Source organism: Apis laboriosa, unplaced genomic scaffold (genome assembly GCF_014066325.1).
Source record: "Apis laboriosa isolate Shangri-la unplaced genomic scaffold, ASM1406632v1 scaffold125_cov141, whole genome shotgun sequence".
Lineage (NCBI taxonomy): Eukaryota > Metazoa > Arthropoda > Insecta > Hymenoptera > Apidae > Apis > Apis laboriosa.
The window spans coordinates 2,126,854-2,144,434 of record NW_025221145.1 but is presented as its reverse complement, the minus strand read 5'-3'; the positions used below and the strand labels follow the sequence as shown (position 1 = coordinate 2,144,434).

Here is a 17,581-nt window from a genome sequence, read left to right as displayed (position 1 = left end):
TAAAAATGTTATTGTTTTATGTATTTGTAATTTTTTTAAAGAAACAAAGTTATTTTTTTAAAAATACAATATATACATTTTTCAATCTTCTTTGAATAAAATCGTTATCAAAAATGTACATATGTAAATCAAGAAGCTTCAATTATGATAAAATATATTGATCAAGATTCTTAGTGTTATATTATCATTGAAAATATAAATTATGTAAATATGTTATTTTTTTACTTCAAATTTTTATATTTAGAAACAATATTTATTATATAAAGTAACAATTAAGGATGTGATTGGAAAAATATGAAAAACATAGTAATACTCAAGAAATGAAAGAATGAAACTTCAGAAATGAAAGAAATAACAGATATTGTATTGTATTAATTGGACAATTTAAATAATTTTATCTGACCCTTCATATAAAAAAAAAATTACAAACTACTCTTAATGATATTCATGATAAATATTAATTGCTTTAAACATTTAATACCCATTAATCCTTTTTATTAAAAATTCTTGTTTCTTCGATTTCGTGAAGTTTCATATCTTTATCGCCCTAGTCCCACTTCATATCTTCATGATGATAAATGATTTCGTTTTTATTGTAGCTACAAATTAAAATTTAGATTTGAAAATTATGCAAGTAACAATGAATTATTTTAGAAATACTGATAAAGAAAGTAATTTATTTGATCAATTCTTTTAAATGAAATTTTTTTAACTTTTACTTTTAGATAATAAAATATTTTTTCTTTATGTTCTTTCTAATCATCTTTAGTCTAGATGTTATATTCTATATATAGTTTTTAATATTAGAATTTTTAATATTATTTTGAATGAATGGAAGAATTTTTTCGAATACTAAAAATTTCTATATTTTTATGATTCATAAAAACTATATTGCAATAATTAATGAACTATTTATTATTTAAATAATTATTAGTAACTAGGTTTTCAATTATTAATTATTATAATTTAAAAATTATTAATATTGGTAATATCGATACCTCGATCCATTTCCTATTCTAGCTATTTGTTTAGCAATTATTTCGTCAGGGATAGTTTTTAAATCATATGCTTGTCCCAATAAAGCACAGAAATCGATGAAAGCGGTGGTAAAATTGGTTTTATAGCCACCAAGTTCAGCGGTTTTATAATCCCACGGAAATACATGGTGATAATTGTGCCATCCTTCACAAGCAAGCAAAGATGGATACAATTAGATTTTCGATAGGTCGAATATTTCTTTTATATGAAATTCATGAAATTTTACTTTTTATTCAACTGAATTTTTTTATATGGATATGATACGAATAAATATTTGCTTTTCATGAAAAATTTATTATATATTTTATCTATATTTATATAATATTGCGTTAACAAATATTAATATTTGTTAACGCAACATATTATAATTTGAAAATAAAAAATATATTGAAAAAAGATAAGTTATTTTGTATTTATGAATAAAAATTATAAAATATTATTTAATGTGTTATTATAATTTTTGACATATGAAAAAGAAACTGAAGTGAAAAATAGGCCGTATTACATAAGATGTAATTTAATGTAATATTTAAAATTGTTAAAGAAAGAATGCAACAATGAAAAAGTCGAATTTTTATCAATATCGTACCATTGAAAACGTAATATTCAATTAAAATTTTGAAAAAATCAATTAAGCTTAAAGTAAGTATTATAACGTAATTGTTATTATTGTAATTGTTATGTTTCTAAGGAAATGGAAATATATAAATACAATTTCTTATATATCATATAGTTTCATGCCCATATATAAGCATTAGAATTTATCAACAATATTGCGTTCAGACTCAAGACATATCTTGATAGATTGGAGTACCAAAAATTTATGAATTGTTCATTCCAGAAATAATAATATACCGATGCATACGAATCACGATGCATACGAATAGAACTAACAAATAATATCATCTAAAAATGATCCAGAAAAATATTTAAAATTTATCGAATCAAATTTTTAACATTCTATAGTATTTCCATCCGGTTTAATTACAAGAATTATAATAAATTCGGTTTCTAATAAATTTAAAAAAGTTTGCTTGAATTGAATTCTCAATCATATATTATTACTAACAAATTTTCAATTTTTTTTCTAAATTTAATTTTTCTTATACTGATTATTCTTATAATTTTCTTATAATGATATCAATATTAGTTATTATCAAAATAAATATTAATTCATATAACTTATATCAACTAAATTTATATTTTTACTTTATTCTAAATATTTATTTTAAATTTTAATTATTTTAAAAATAAATTATTTTAAATAATATTTATTACTTGTGATTTCATCAGAGAAAAATATAATTATATATTCCAACAATATGTACAATTTCTATTACTATTTCATTACTATTTTTATTAAAATTTCAAAGAAACTAGCTAATCCTAATTTTCATTAGGATTGATTTTCTTTATTTATTTTAATTTCAAGCAAACATTGATTAATTTAATTTCTTTGTTTAAAATTTCTTCTCTAAAACCTCAACCAATTTTATAAGTAAATTTAAATTAAATTACCAAAATTTTCGTTTGAATCATATTAAATGGAATGTTAGTTAAAAAATAATTAAATTAAATAATTAAATAAAAATAATTTATTTGGGAAAAAAATTAAAATATTGGGCTAAAAACAAAATTATATTTTACCTTTTTTGAAAAACGACAATGAGATCCTTTTCCAAATCGCTCATGTCAAGAGTAGCACTTTTGTTATTTGTAATTACATACTTTCGGACTAGTAGACAGCTTATATGGGAAAAAAAATCCTCGACGCGTTATACAGATCTGCATAAATATCTGTGAATTTGTGATGTACTCTGTGATCTCGCACCCATTCATAAATATGATTCTGCAAATCAAGAGCGAAACTTCAAATATTAAATTTGTAAAAATATCATCGGAGAAATTATAGGATAATTAATTATAAAGAAAAAAGAGTGAAAGGGAGTTGAAATTTATCTAGTAAGAAAATGTTTGAAGAAGCATCAGTAGGAAGGAAAAGGGGCCACTTTGTTTCGTAAGTTCTATAACACCATAATCTGGCCTCTAGCTGTGATATTCAACGTACTAACTAATCCTAAAACAAGAACTGAAAATACGTCAGTTGATTTATGATATTATTTAATTTAAATTTTATTATTACATACTTGTTTGATATATACTGACATAAAGAATAGAAAGTAATACATATATAATATATATCCATTTTATAAAAATCTCCTTAAATAAAATTAATATTGATCTAATTATATTCTAAAATTATTCAATGATATTTTAATTTTTGAATTTTTGTCAAAAAATTTCATAGATTTCATAATTGTTTTAGAAATTTTAGCATTCAATACTATACTTCGATCAAAATCTTCTGACAAAGCAATTAACAAAACTTCATTTAGTAATTTTATTTTTGTGAAATAATAGATTACTTGTGTATCGCGTAAATCATATATTATTTTCAAATATCCTTTTTTTCTGCTTTTTTTAACAAAAAAATGAGATACCGATATTTTTTGCACAATTTTCTATTTTTTTTGTTCATCGCGTCTTTCAAATACTGAATATCTGATGATTAATAATGAACGTATTGTTTGAAATCAATATTTGATTATATGATTTAATGACGATATCAAAATTGTGTTTTTTAATTTTTAATGTTTTTTAATTCTTTATTATTCTTATATCTTTTCTTTTTATTATTAAATTTCTTTCATATTATAATTTTTTATTACATTATGATATGTAATTTTATTTTTGTCATGAATAATTATTATCTATATCAAATAGATAAAACAATTCAAGGAAAAAGAATAAATTTCATTTTATCGAATAGATGATCACTCTTGAAATCAATTAGCATATAATTAATGCAAGATTAATTTCAATGAATTAGCAAATAATTATTTATAATAACTATTTATTATGACTATTATAGCTTTTTTATATTAAATATAATTGGAGTCATAATTGAAGTATGTACATGAAATGAAGATAATGTACAGAATTTGTTAATATTTAAAAATTTTTTTAAATTCTTTTCTGATTTTTAATAACTATTATTAATTGTCTTTTTTAAATATTTATCAATTATTATTTTATTTGCAAAATAATTTTTTTAAACTCAAAATTATGATAATTACTTAATAAACAAATTAAATAAATGGATATTATTAATTATATTTTAATATTAATATTTAATATTTTAATAGTTTAATAATATTTTAATATTTTAATATTTTTCAAAAATTTTTTATATAATTCTATAGATAATAATTATTTTACAATAGATATTGCTATTACTTCAAATAATTTATGCACATTGAAAATTTTTATTATAACTTAATCTATTTGTTATTAATTTATTAATTTGAAAGAAAATAGAATAAAAAGAATTTTTTTAATATCTTTAAAATTGTTAATTAAACTGTTAATTAAAAATATTTCTGATTGTTTCTAATTTTCTAAAATTATAAAATGTTATTCAGTCAGTTAACATAGAATAAATTAAAATGTTTATACTTAACCGATAAAGCTGTATATCCTTTACTTTCATTAAGATAAAGATAAAGGAACTATCCATATAGACCTCCGAGATCCAAATACAACATTAGAATTACATTCTTCCAAATAATATTGTACTGTAATTTGATTTCACATTAAAACTATTCTAATATCTTGTCATTTCTTTTTTACTGAATTTTTCTTGAACTGTTTTTTGAGATATCTCCATAATGTTATCAATGATAATGTTATATTAAAAAATCTAAAATGAAAATATTTTTTCTTATAAAGTTTAATAAACCTTATCATTAATCGATAATATTAATTTTAATATGATTTAATATTAATTTTAATAATGAATGACTCTTTAATGTAAAGAAATGTAAAAAAAAAGTTACATATTTGCAACTATGTATTAGATTATCGAAAAATTGAGCATTAATACGATTTAAATGAGGATATATAGTAATGATAGAACTGTAAAATAAAATAACAGAATTTGAAGATTATAATTGATAGAACAAAAAATGTGAAAAATAGAAAATATTTGTAAATGTATATATACTTATATATTATGGGAAAAACGTTATAATCAAAGGAGAATAATATAAACACAGCAATATATGTTGGTCGAACGCGGGTGCAAACAATAAATTTTTTATAAAAAACAAAAATTTATTTGTTTCATATAATTTAAATAAAAAAAAATTAATTGAAAACCAAACATTAAATTAAAATATGATTAATTTTAAATTTATTTGGGAATTATTTGGGATTAAATTTATTTGGGAAGAAAGAAAAGATGAAAAAGGGATGCTAAATCTTAATTTTGTCTTTGGCTATTGTCTGAAAATTAAAGAAGTTTTTTTCCCATCTAACAATGCCAACAATGATTATTATTAATTTTTATACTTATATTATTATATAAAAAGCATTAATTTCAACCTAGATTATACAAGATAGTCCATAATTCATATCGTAAATAAAATCAGGGATATTTTATATTTTGAAATACGATAAAAGTAATAGAAAATCAAGAATAACAAAATTATGACGGATACTTTTGTTTTTGAAAAGTAAAATATTTTGAAAATGTAAAATATTTTCTTTTCATTTAAAAATAATTTTTTTATAGAATTTATTATTTACATTGTAGATAAATTATCTAATATATATATAATACGGATCCAAGTATCAATATTAATATATTTTAAATCATAATAATCAATTATTAAAGACTTAGTTAATAGTCATTATTAGCTAGATAATTTAACGATGAATAATATTTATTAATTTTTAATAGCTTTTAAAATATATATGAACTTAGAAATTTTTAATATTCGAAGAAATCGTTTCATTTATTCAAAAGAAACAGAAAACGGAATTTGGAAAAAATTGTAAAACATGAAATAATATAACTATCGAAAATTTACTGTTTTCTTAATGTTTCATAATTTAATTTTATTTATCCGGGTAATATAAATTTAATTATTTTAAATTTGTTAATGTAAATCTAAATGTATTTTATTATTTATCATTGAATATAAATTCTCGGAAATTTAATATTTTCGTTGAACATTAATGAATATTATTAGGATATGGAATAAATAATTTTGAATACAAAGTAATTTTAAAAATAAAATGATATACAATAAATAACTTCCAGATAATATATAATATAGATAATATATAATATATAATATATAATATATAATAAGATAATATAAAATATTTTTAAAAATAAAATGACTAGAAATCATACAATTTGAAATAAAAATATCATATGAATAATAATAATTACAAAAATCAAATTTCGAATTTTAAATACTTTCCATGAATTTGTAGAGGAACAATTTATAAAACTAAAAGAAAAGTAAATTTTATGTAATAAATCCTCTTTAAATAGGCAATTCAACTTTATATTTATTTATGACTACTTTATTTATGATTACACACTATTAATCGTATATCTATTATTTGCACATATCGACATATTAAAAAACTGTTAATTTTCGAATTACCATTTCTTATGTATAAATATCTTTATATTCTGATAGATTATACGTATATAAGATTAAGTGTAATTAAAATTTTAAATGGCGTTGACCGTAAAAATAGCATAAAACCTCTGCAGCAAATTATATATAATTATATACAATTATATACAACTAATTTATTATTCCACTTTTAATAATAAATTCTAATAATAAATTCGACACGCAAAGTCTAATCTTCAAAATAAAGAAAGAATTGCATTCTATAAACAATATATATTTTATGTACCCATATATACAATATATATATACCACATATACAATACCACATAGACAATAACACAATACCACATATACAATATATATATATATATATATATATATATATATATATATACAATTATATATTATATACACTTTATAAGTATCCATCTCTCGAAATAGTCATTCAACGCTACTATAGGTTCCTCTAACCCCTTTTTATATTGTATTTTTATATTGTATTTTTATGAAAAATAATGATTAAAGGAAAAACTAAATGATGATATGTCTGTGATAGTTTTTTAGATCAGATCATTTAGTTAGAATAAAATAAAATATAGATCGGATACAATTAAACAATAATATAGTTCAGAATACAGTTAGAATAAACTGTAATAAAGTTGCCAATCTGTTCCAAAAAGGAAAAATAAAATATTCACTTATTTTTCACATTCATTCGTTCATTTAAAACTCATAATATAAACATATTAATAACAGTTCACGCACATTTGTGTAATATTCAAAATAATTCGTTCAGTTTTATACTTCAACATTTATATATATAACGTAATCATAAATTTGTGATTTGAAAATTTGATGAATGATATTATTCTCTAGCAGTAATCGAATGAAAATTTATTATTTTTTAAATTAAAAACATATCTTTATGTTTTTCATTTTATTTTCTTTTTTCCAATTATATGAATTATATATATGATAACATATATATAAAAGGAAATTTTTTGTTTAGTCATACTTTCATATAATTTCTACATTTTCATCATATAAGCAAAGATGCTATACTTTTTGATTGAGGAATGATGATGAGCTATTCATTTCTTTATTTATTTAATTATATTTTGCTGAATTCGAATTATTTTATTATTTATTTTAATGTATTTAAAGAAAAATGAATATTAATTAGATTATTAAATCAATTAACAAATACTATTATCTTATAAGAAATAATATTATCAAAAATATATATGTAATAAATAATATTACATTAGAAATCTTTCTTTTGAATGAATCTTAATCGAATTCCTCACAATGATTAGGAAGATTGAATTCTTATTCTAATATCCAAACTATAAATAATCCTGATAGAATTACATAATCGATGAAATATATCACAAAAAAAATAATTTCATTAATTTAGTAATATTCTTTGAAAAACAATATATGCAAATTATTCTATTTTACATGTTGAATATTTTTAATTTATCTCTGGAGATTTGTATTATTCGTTTGATGAAATTTTATTCGTTTGCAAATTTTTTAAAGATTTTGGAAGAATCTTCGCCAGATAATTTGCATGTGACAATTATAACTAAGACACGAACTAGATAAAAAGATTAGTATATATCAGAAATAAATATAAAAAAAATTCGACAATAAATATATATCGATCCAAATATGTGAATTTTGGTTGACTTGATCTGATGCTAAATATAATCAGAATTCAAATGTGAATAATACAATAAATTCAAAAAAAATTTTAGCACTATTTGATTAAGTAAGATAAATGTAAAGTAATATATTCAATTATGTGTTTTAATTAAGATAAGTTAAGGATTTCACATACATTAAAAACAACATATTATAAGAATAAGATATCTAAGATATCTAAGATATCTAAACCTACTTTTATCTGGTTTGATAAAAATGATAAGAATTGAAGATACTTTTTTATATCTAATATGTTTTCAAATTTTTTAATAATATTTTATAATAAATAATTATGATAATAAAATTACAAATAACTAATAATTATTTCTATTAATAAATAAATCATACAATTATTAATTTTATAATTTTATAATTTTATAATTTAATAATAATAAAATATAAGGAATCAATTGAGTAGATTAAATTTAATTTAATGAGTGCATTAAACTTACTGCTGATGAATTGATACTATCGCTAATTGTGAATTAAAGAGAACAGACCGTTTCTTTTTTGATATCAACATATATAAGTTTCAAATGTAGATATAAGTTTTAAATATATAGAAAATAGAATAGATTATATAGGATATAGAATTTCGAATATCATAACACCAATTATGAGAACAATTGATTATCAAAATCTTGATATTAAATCATTAATTAAAAGTAGACTCGATTATCTAAATAATATTATCAAGAAAATAGGAAAAATATTATATTTCATCTTGGCATACATTGAAGATTTTGAATAACAATTTTACTTATAATTTTGGAACAAAAAATACAATGAAAATTATTTATAAACGATGCGAACGATACGTACTGCCAAATAGGATATATAACTAAAAAATGTTAATAATATATGCTTAAAACTGATATATTCATATTGGAAATAGTAAAATTGTAATTTGTGTCAAATCATAGACAATACATATTATTTATATATATATATAAATGTACATAGAAAATACATAGAATATACATAAATCCCTCATAAATCACAACATTCGAGAGTTTTTTTGATAGATAATTATGTTTTGATTCATTGTTTATTATTTTTATTTATTATTATTATATTGTTTATTATTATTATTTTTTGTAATGAATGCTTTTGAACATCCATGTTCCAAAGAGTTAGACTCTGTTCGATTAAGATCAATAAATTTAAATTAAAGAACAAAATAAGTTACAAATTGTTAATAATATAAAATTGAATAATAAGAATAAACTATTTTTTGATTATAAAATATATATATAGAATATTTATAAATTACTAAATTATTAATGATTACATAAATTATTATATATTAATAAATATGTTTATATNTATTAATTAATATATTTTTTATTTAATATATAAATTAATATATATAATAAAATAAAACTAAGAAGCAAAAATTAATAATTATTTTAATATTTAGGAAATGTATAAAATATTTAAATAAATATAATTAAAATTAAATGATATTAAGCATTGGTTTTATAAATTTTTTATATTTCATTATACATAATATTTATAATAAATAATGTATCTATAAGTAATATTATTCAGAAAAAAAATTTCACATATAAATATTTTTCAGTTACAATAATATGAAAATATTTTAATCATTATATAATAAATAATTATATTTATACAATAAATAATTACATGTAATTAATAATGGTAATTACGTACTTAATAATGAAGCTGGGGTGAAGATTGTTGTAATTACAAATAGTGTTATAATTACAGCAACAAGTAATTATTTATTAGATTTATTTATAATTAAAAAATGAAGTGAATATCTTTTTTATCAGAAACGAAAACGGAAATTGAAACGTAATGAAAATGAAAACGGAAATTTTAAAAATATGTTTTATTTTTATTCCTATTAAATCAAAGTATCTATCTTTTTATATACGGTACGCATTGTAAAAATAGTAAAAAATTTTGAAGTAAAAGAATTCATTAGAAATTTCGAAATTTCAACGTTTCGAAAAATCTGTTTCTAAAATAAATAGTATATATTTATGTTAATTTAATATATATATATTTTTTAGCTTTGTTTGATATATATCTAATGACAATTGTGAATATACATTTGCAACAATTATTCTTCGTTACGTATTGTGGCCTGTGAATTCTTCTTATGTATGCCGTGCAATAATTTCTTTTTTTTTCGATATATGCGCCACGATTTCCACCTGCTTCATATTATCTAATATTTTCTTTCTTAGGTTTGTAGTGCAATAGAATCCTATTTTATTCAGAATCTATTACTCAATAGAGAAACATTTAAGTTCGCGAAAATGAAGATTGAAAAATTCTAAATTTTGATAACCCAGTATCTCTTACTTATGTCGTATCAAAAATCATCAAAATTTATTTCATAAAGAATTATATGCGAAACACATTTCTTCGATTCGTCAAATATTTATTTTTTAAATATTTTTTTTTCTTTTTGATTTTGATACTTTATTAATTAAAAAAAAAAATATCGTATGGAACATTTTTAAAGATAAAATCTAATAACTATCGATTGTTATGATCAAAGTGTTTTCGAATTTCGATTGATCCATGTAAGTTGAATGCGTGGTGTGCATGAAACTTTGATTTCTAAAAATGATATAATTAGATTAGGTTGATGCATATAGAATGAAATGTTTAGCTTTAACTAAATCCTGATTGTGTAATGTTTTTTTGCTTAATATAACAATAGTAATAAGAATAATATGATAATTGACTTTAGCGGATATCCGATGGCATGATATATTTCTAATGTAATAGGTAATAGGTCGTGGGAATAATGTTTAATGTCATGTATTTTCTTTCTATGGAAATTTGCAACTTTTAACAAAATTTGCAACTTTTAGTAAAATGAGTAATGTTCTCGATGTTCGATAATTTTCAATAGCAATAAAAATAAAACGCATAATTTTAGTTATTCTATCTGTGTATCACATTTTATATGGTATTAATGTTAGCATTGGAAAAGACCATATATGGAACTGTTTTGAAAATCTTCACATTTTGTTTTTTAATGAAATGTCATCTTTATTATTTTAAATATATCATTTGAAATTCGATTCTTGATTTCTGTATTTATTATTGTTCATTTCGACTCTTTTTTTTCTATAATTATCATTATTCATTCGATATTTTTATTTTAAGTTATATGATTATTCTTATTCTTTAAAAATACTTTATATCAACTTTCGAAACTATTATAATATCTTTACTTTATAAAAAATACATTATATCAACTTTCTATTTTTATTGTGTAGTCTAATCATAAACAAATTTTTTTATAAAATATTTAATCTTCGCCAAATTTCTTTGCAATGATAAGTATTGAAAAACATATTTATTACATGTTTAATTTATATATATATATATTAAAAAAACGGTGAATTTTTATTTTTGTTTTTCGTTTTCAAAATTAAGTAATTAAATATTAATTATCTTTTAAGCTATTAATCTTTCAAATTATTTTTTTGTATACAATTTCTTTGATTATTTCTATAATTAATGAAATGAAATAAAACTTAAAATAGAATTTAAATTAAATAAACTTGAAAATATCAAATTTCTATGCTTTCATTTTTCCATATTTATGAAATGCAAATATTAAAGTTATGTCAATATCACAATGTTTTGTTTTTAATTAAAATTAATGATATCCAATTATAAATTATTATATTATTAAATTAAATATTTTATATTTAATTATATTATTAAATTAAATATTTTATTATTAAATTATACATTATATCAAAAATTTTATTGAGGATATTTCCAAATATTTGAAAATATATTTAATAAATTAATTCTTTATAGTGAAAGTGATTCTATAAATTGATTAAATTAATTAAATGATAAATCAAATGTTTTTTTATATTTATTTTATTTTCAATGAATAAATTTCTAAAACATATAGCGTATATAAAAGTATAAACAAAGGATATTTAAATTTCAATATTTAATTTTTTTTCAAAAAAAAATAATTCGGCGAGAGTTTATCAAATCAAAACGGTACGTCTTCATTTTCTCGATTATCAAATAGGTGAACAAATACTAATATCCTTCTAAAAAATAGAGATCATAATTAGGAACCATTAATCTTTGTTATCATAAAAATCTTTGTTATCAAAAATCTTTGTTATCTCTCTCTCTCTCTCTCTCTCTCTCTCTCTCTCTCTCTCTCTCTCTCTCTCTCTTTCACTCATTCTCCTATAATTAATAATATAATATTTTACAACAAATATCTTCTCATATCGAATGAATCATTAGATTATTTGTGAGATTAGCTTGAGTACAACCCAGATTGGTAGAACAATTATGAGAAGAGAATACATCGCGATATCTCTCATGGGGTCAGTCTTAAGCCTCTTGCTGAGAGATATATGATGTGGATCTTCTTGTTTGTCACATTCTTAATAGATCTTTTTTTTTTTCTGAAGAAATATAAATTTTTTTTCAAAATATAATGCAATTAAATTTTCATTTTATTTTATATTAAACAAAAATGAATTATATTTGTTGCCAGTTGTGAGGTTTATGTGATATTTTTTATGTTTTTTTCTCTGACGAATTTCCCACATTTTTCCAACTAAATTCAAGTTCTTAGTCAGAAATAAATGTGCTTATATTTAATCTAATAACAGTGGGAAAAATATGATATCACATATTCTACTACCGACAAAAAATTGTGCTACATTTAGTGATGGAAATAATATTGTATTATTCATAATTAGTAACTTTAGATATCATTTTTCGGAAAAGAAATTGTGCAATATTTAGTGATAAAAAGATTAGCTACTCGCATCCAACAACTTTGGATATCATTCTATAAATCATACAGGTGATATCATTATGTCAATTAACATATTTTCACATGTCACTGAAATGTAATATTTGCAGAATCTTTTTTAAAAATAGATATTTGGATAAATTCAATTTAGCGATATGTACAAAAAAAAAAGCATATAATAAAATTCGTCTTTTATATCGATCATAGAAAATTATTTTTTATTCTTCGTTATTTCTTAATTATTGGTATAGAAATATTTTTTTGATTGTTATTTTATTTAACGTTTTACAATCAATGCATATATACTATATATTACCAACAGCAAATTAAATATCAAACTGATATCGCAAAAATTTTAATTTTAATCTTAATTTTCTTTTTAATTTTAATTTTAATTTTAATTTTAATTTTAATTTTAATCTTCCAATGGTTATTTTATATGTTATTTTCATATTCTGATCCGAAGAAATATTCATATAAAATTGATAATTATATCAATTTTATATTTTCATGTATATATTGTCATACACATATATACATAAACAAATTTTATATACATTATAATTGTTAAGATGTTTTTCTAAATATTTAAATAGAACAATGCCGTTTTTGAAAGAAAAACTTTATTTAGACAATTTTATTTCTTATGATTGTATATTTCTTAGAAAAATTTTTTAATAATAGATAAAAATAAAATGATTATATAATTTCCAGTTAATAGTAATCTCAATATAGTAATCATTATTCTAATTGAAAGAAATTTATTACCAACATCAATTTTTTTGGAACCATGAAGTATATAGAATTACTCTCTATTTTAATTCTAAAAATTTTTTTTGGATTGAGATTTTCTTATAACCGGACTCATATATGGTGCCTCATCATTCTTCGAGATAAATATGGAGAAAATTTCAAAAAGCACAAACATATATAAAATTTAAAAAAAAATTAAAATGTTTTGAAATTTTGAATTATTCCAATCAACAACATCAATTATATTGAAAAATAAGGACTAATAAAAAACAATTTTAATTTTTGAGCTATTAGAAATAGAATTTTCAACTAAAGAAAAATTTAAACCATGGACAATTTTAACTATTGGAACGCTTTGATTATAAATTGATGAAAGATTTTCAATATTTGAATTATTCAAATTATTAAACAATGCGGACTAAAAGAACTTTTCTAATTTTTAAATTATCAAGAATTTCTTCTTGAACCTGTGAACTTTTTTGGAACCTTGAATTCACAATAAATCATAAGAACTCAATATGAACTTGCATATTCAATGACGTGTGTAAATTTTTATTTATATACGGACTTTGCTTTTAATTGTTTTTAAAGAAGCTTCTTCGTAGTACATCATTTTTATTATTATATAATATATACATTATTATTATATGTAGTTCTAGAAATGAGTTAGAGCTGATAATAATATCAAAAGTATTTTACAAGTAATTGAAAAAATAAAACTGGTTAAGGTATAAAGAAAAAAGTTTCTTAAAATGTCTATTTCTTAATTGCTCATTAAAATCAGTAAAAGGACAATTAATCGATATTAAAATTCAAAAATAACATAATAAAGTAAAATTATCGATATAGATATCGATATTTCGATATTGATGTTATTGTACTAATAGTTATATTCAAGTTAAATAATATTCATAAAGCAATATAAATATAAATATATTAAATTTTATTTTAAATTTTAGAATTAGAAAAAATTTAAAATAATTTGAAATATTTGAAATAATAAAAAATCTGAAACATTTATTATATTCATTTAATATTTGAATCATTGACAATTAATTTAAATTCAAATTTGATGTAAATAAAATAAATAAATAAATATAATTTGTCATTTAATTGAAATGAATTAAATATAAACTCATTCTATTTTTATTACTTATTTCTTAAATATAGAAATGAAATTCAATTTTTTATGCAAGCTATTTTCCTATTATTATATATCATTATATAAATATTATATATATATTATTATATATATTTTTCTTATAAATAATATGTTAAAAGAAAGAAATAAGAAAAAATTTTATAGTGTACTCAAATCCATACAATAGTAATAAATCGTAACGAAAAGTAAAAAAAAATATTTTTTACAATTATTTTAATAATCTTCAATCAACATGTATCCACATTTTCAGAATATTCTGTATAAGCTATATATCAACAACAATTGTATACTGTCCGAAGAATATAAACAAATTATAAATGAATAGAATCCGGAAACTAATGAAAATTTAATGTTTTTTAATAATAAATTTTTTTCAAGATAATTGATCAAAAATAGTTTTATTAAAATTTTTTATCTTTGTGATTAGAATACGATTTAATGAAAAAGAAAAATTGATCTTTCGAGTCATTTTTACACGCAGTTTTATTTAATTCATTAATTATTTAATAAATTGTTATCGATCAGAGAATATAAAAGTCATGCTATAATACTCTTTACTTTATTCACTTTTTATACATTCTATAAAAGAAAATATTTGAATGAATTTTATATCTTACTATTGCACTTCGAATTCTTTGAAATGAATCTTTTGTATTATTTTCGATTTAAATTTATATCACATACTATACACGTTAAATTCGATTTTATATCTATATTTACATTTACATATCTACATTTAATACCTATAAAATTAATATACTTTAATTTGTAAAATAATTATATAGAAATTTATAATATAAGAAATTTTTTTAGGTAAAATAATTATCCAAATTAATTTATTTAATAAAAAAAATCAGGAAAATCAAAATATTCTTTTATTCAATGTTTTGTTATAATCGAATAAATATAATCAGAAAAGTGAAAAAGTTATATAAAACGTTTAAGGAAATGAAGTGTTAATTAAATGATAATGGAAATCGAAGGGGTCAATTAATCGAATTCATATTTTACTTTGTTTAAGTAGTTCTTTTTCAACCTTTTAAATGATTATTTCGTGCTAAAAAGTACAATTTTGATTCGCTTAGATCCATATTATTCCATCTTTCAAATTATTTTGCTTTAATTATTTTGTTTTCTTTTTGATTATGTTCTTCTTGTTTAATTTCTTGCGATATTTTTAACGAGATTATATTTCTAATTCCCTGATTTCGTACGGCTTGTAGCATTCTCATATTCTTTAAGATCGATTTTTTAAATTTTTCATGAAAATTTCTCAATTTTTATATTCGGAACTTCAATTTTCATCTTTTAATTTTTTCATTTAAAATTTTTAGCTATTATTAAATTTCTAGAGTTCACAATAACATTTGAAGTGAAATAAGTGAAAAATTGAAGAAGTTAAATTCAATTGATAATTACATTTTATTGTGCAACATATAGAATTTCTAATTTATTGAAATAAATAGGATGGCGGAAGAAGGGAAACCAAAGAAACAGTATGTGGAATGGGCAGCTGTTTTATGGTATATTCATATACACGTTCTAGGAATATACGCTATCTGGTTGATGTTTACTTCTGCCAAATGGATGACTATATTCTATAGTAAGATATACATAAACACATTTCAAAAAAATTTCAATTAATTATTAATTTTATTATTTATTTATTTCATATATTTAGTATAAATGAATTAATTATTTTTTATATCAAATTATTTTTTTGTTTGGCAAAAGTTATGAATATAATAGGATCTAGAATAATTTTTGAAGCGTTATTTTGAAGTTCATGATTTTTTTTCAGAAAGCTAAACTTAAACATTAAGAATTAATATATCATAGCTTATCTTACTAGTTCTAATTAATTCTCATTTAAACATCAAAGTTATAAATAAACATCAATGAAATAACATAATTATTAGATAGAATAGAATAAAGACATATTGAGCTTGTTATAAGATAATATATGTTAAAAATTAATGATATAAATATTACAGAATCTAAAACTTATAATAATTAATTAAAGATACATTATAGAATTATAGAAATCAATAAATAGTTGATCATGAATATAATTACGCTTTGATGAATATTTTAATCGTAAAAATGTTCAATTACGTTATATTTATATCACTACATTTCATTTTTTTCATTGCAAATGTAATAATAAAAGATTTTATTATTCTATGAAATTCCAGTATATTCCTTCTTCAGCTTCATCTTTTTGGCTAACTTATAATAATTAAGAATAAGAATATTTATTATAAAAATATATTGTAGAATCAAATAGTAAATATAGCTACTAATTAATTATAACTAGTTAATTAATATTTTAGTCATGAAAATGATCAATAATATTATTACCATTCATACCATACTCTAATATTGCATATGAGCTAATAAGAATACCTTAATATTCTATTATTTTATTCTAAATTTATTCTATTTCTTCTATTTAATTTTATTAATCAATTGATTTTTCAGCAATTTTCATAATAGCTATTAGTTGTCTTGGAGTGACAGCAGGTGCTCATAGATTGTGGGCCCATAAAACATACGAAGCCATAGGATTTATTAAATTATTCCTTATGCTTGCTCATACTCTTGCAGGAGTAGTAAGTATTTTAAGATTGTTGC

General features: G+C 19.7%; 1 protein-coding gene and 1 pseudogene across 1 annotated transcript in view; one reads left to right on the top strand and one right to left on the bottom strand.

Moving 5' to 3' along the window:
* Window positions 1–484: 484 nt before the first annotated feature.
* LOC122720323 lies at window positions 485–4,765 on the bottom strand (annotated as a pseudogene).
* Window positions 4,766–16,239: 11,474 nt separating this feature from the next.
* Window positions 16,240–17,581, top strand: part of LOC122720322 (acyl-CoA Delta(11) desaturase-like) — a 4,733-nt gene continuing 3,391 nt past the window's right edge. The window contains exons 1-2 of the mRNA XM_043946944.1: window positions 16,240–16,550; window positions 17,429–17,559. Coding sequence (XP_043802879.1) covers window positions 16,415–16,550; window positions 17,429–17,559 — 267 coding nt within the window. The 5' untranslated portion in view covers window positions 16,240–16,414. The remainder of the gene's footprint in view (window positions 16,551–17,428; window positions 17,560–17,581) is intronic.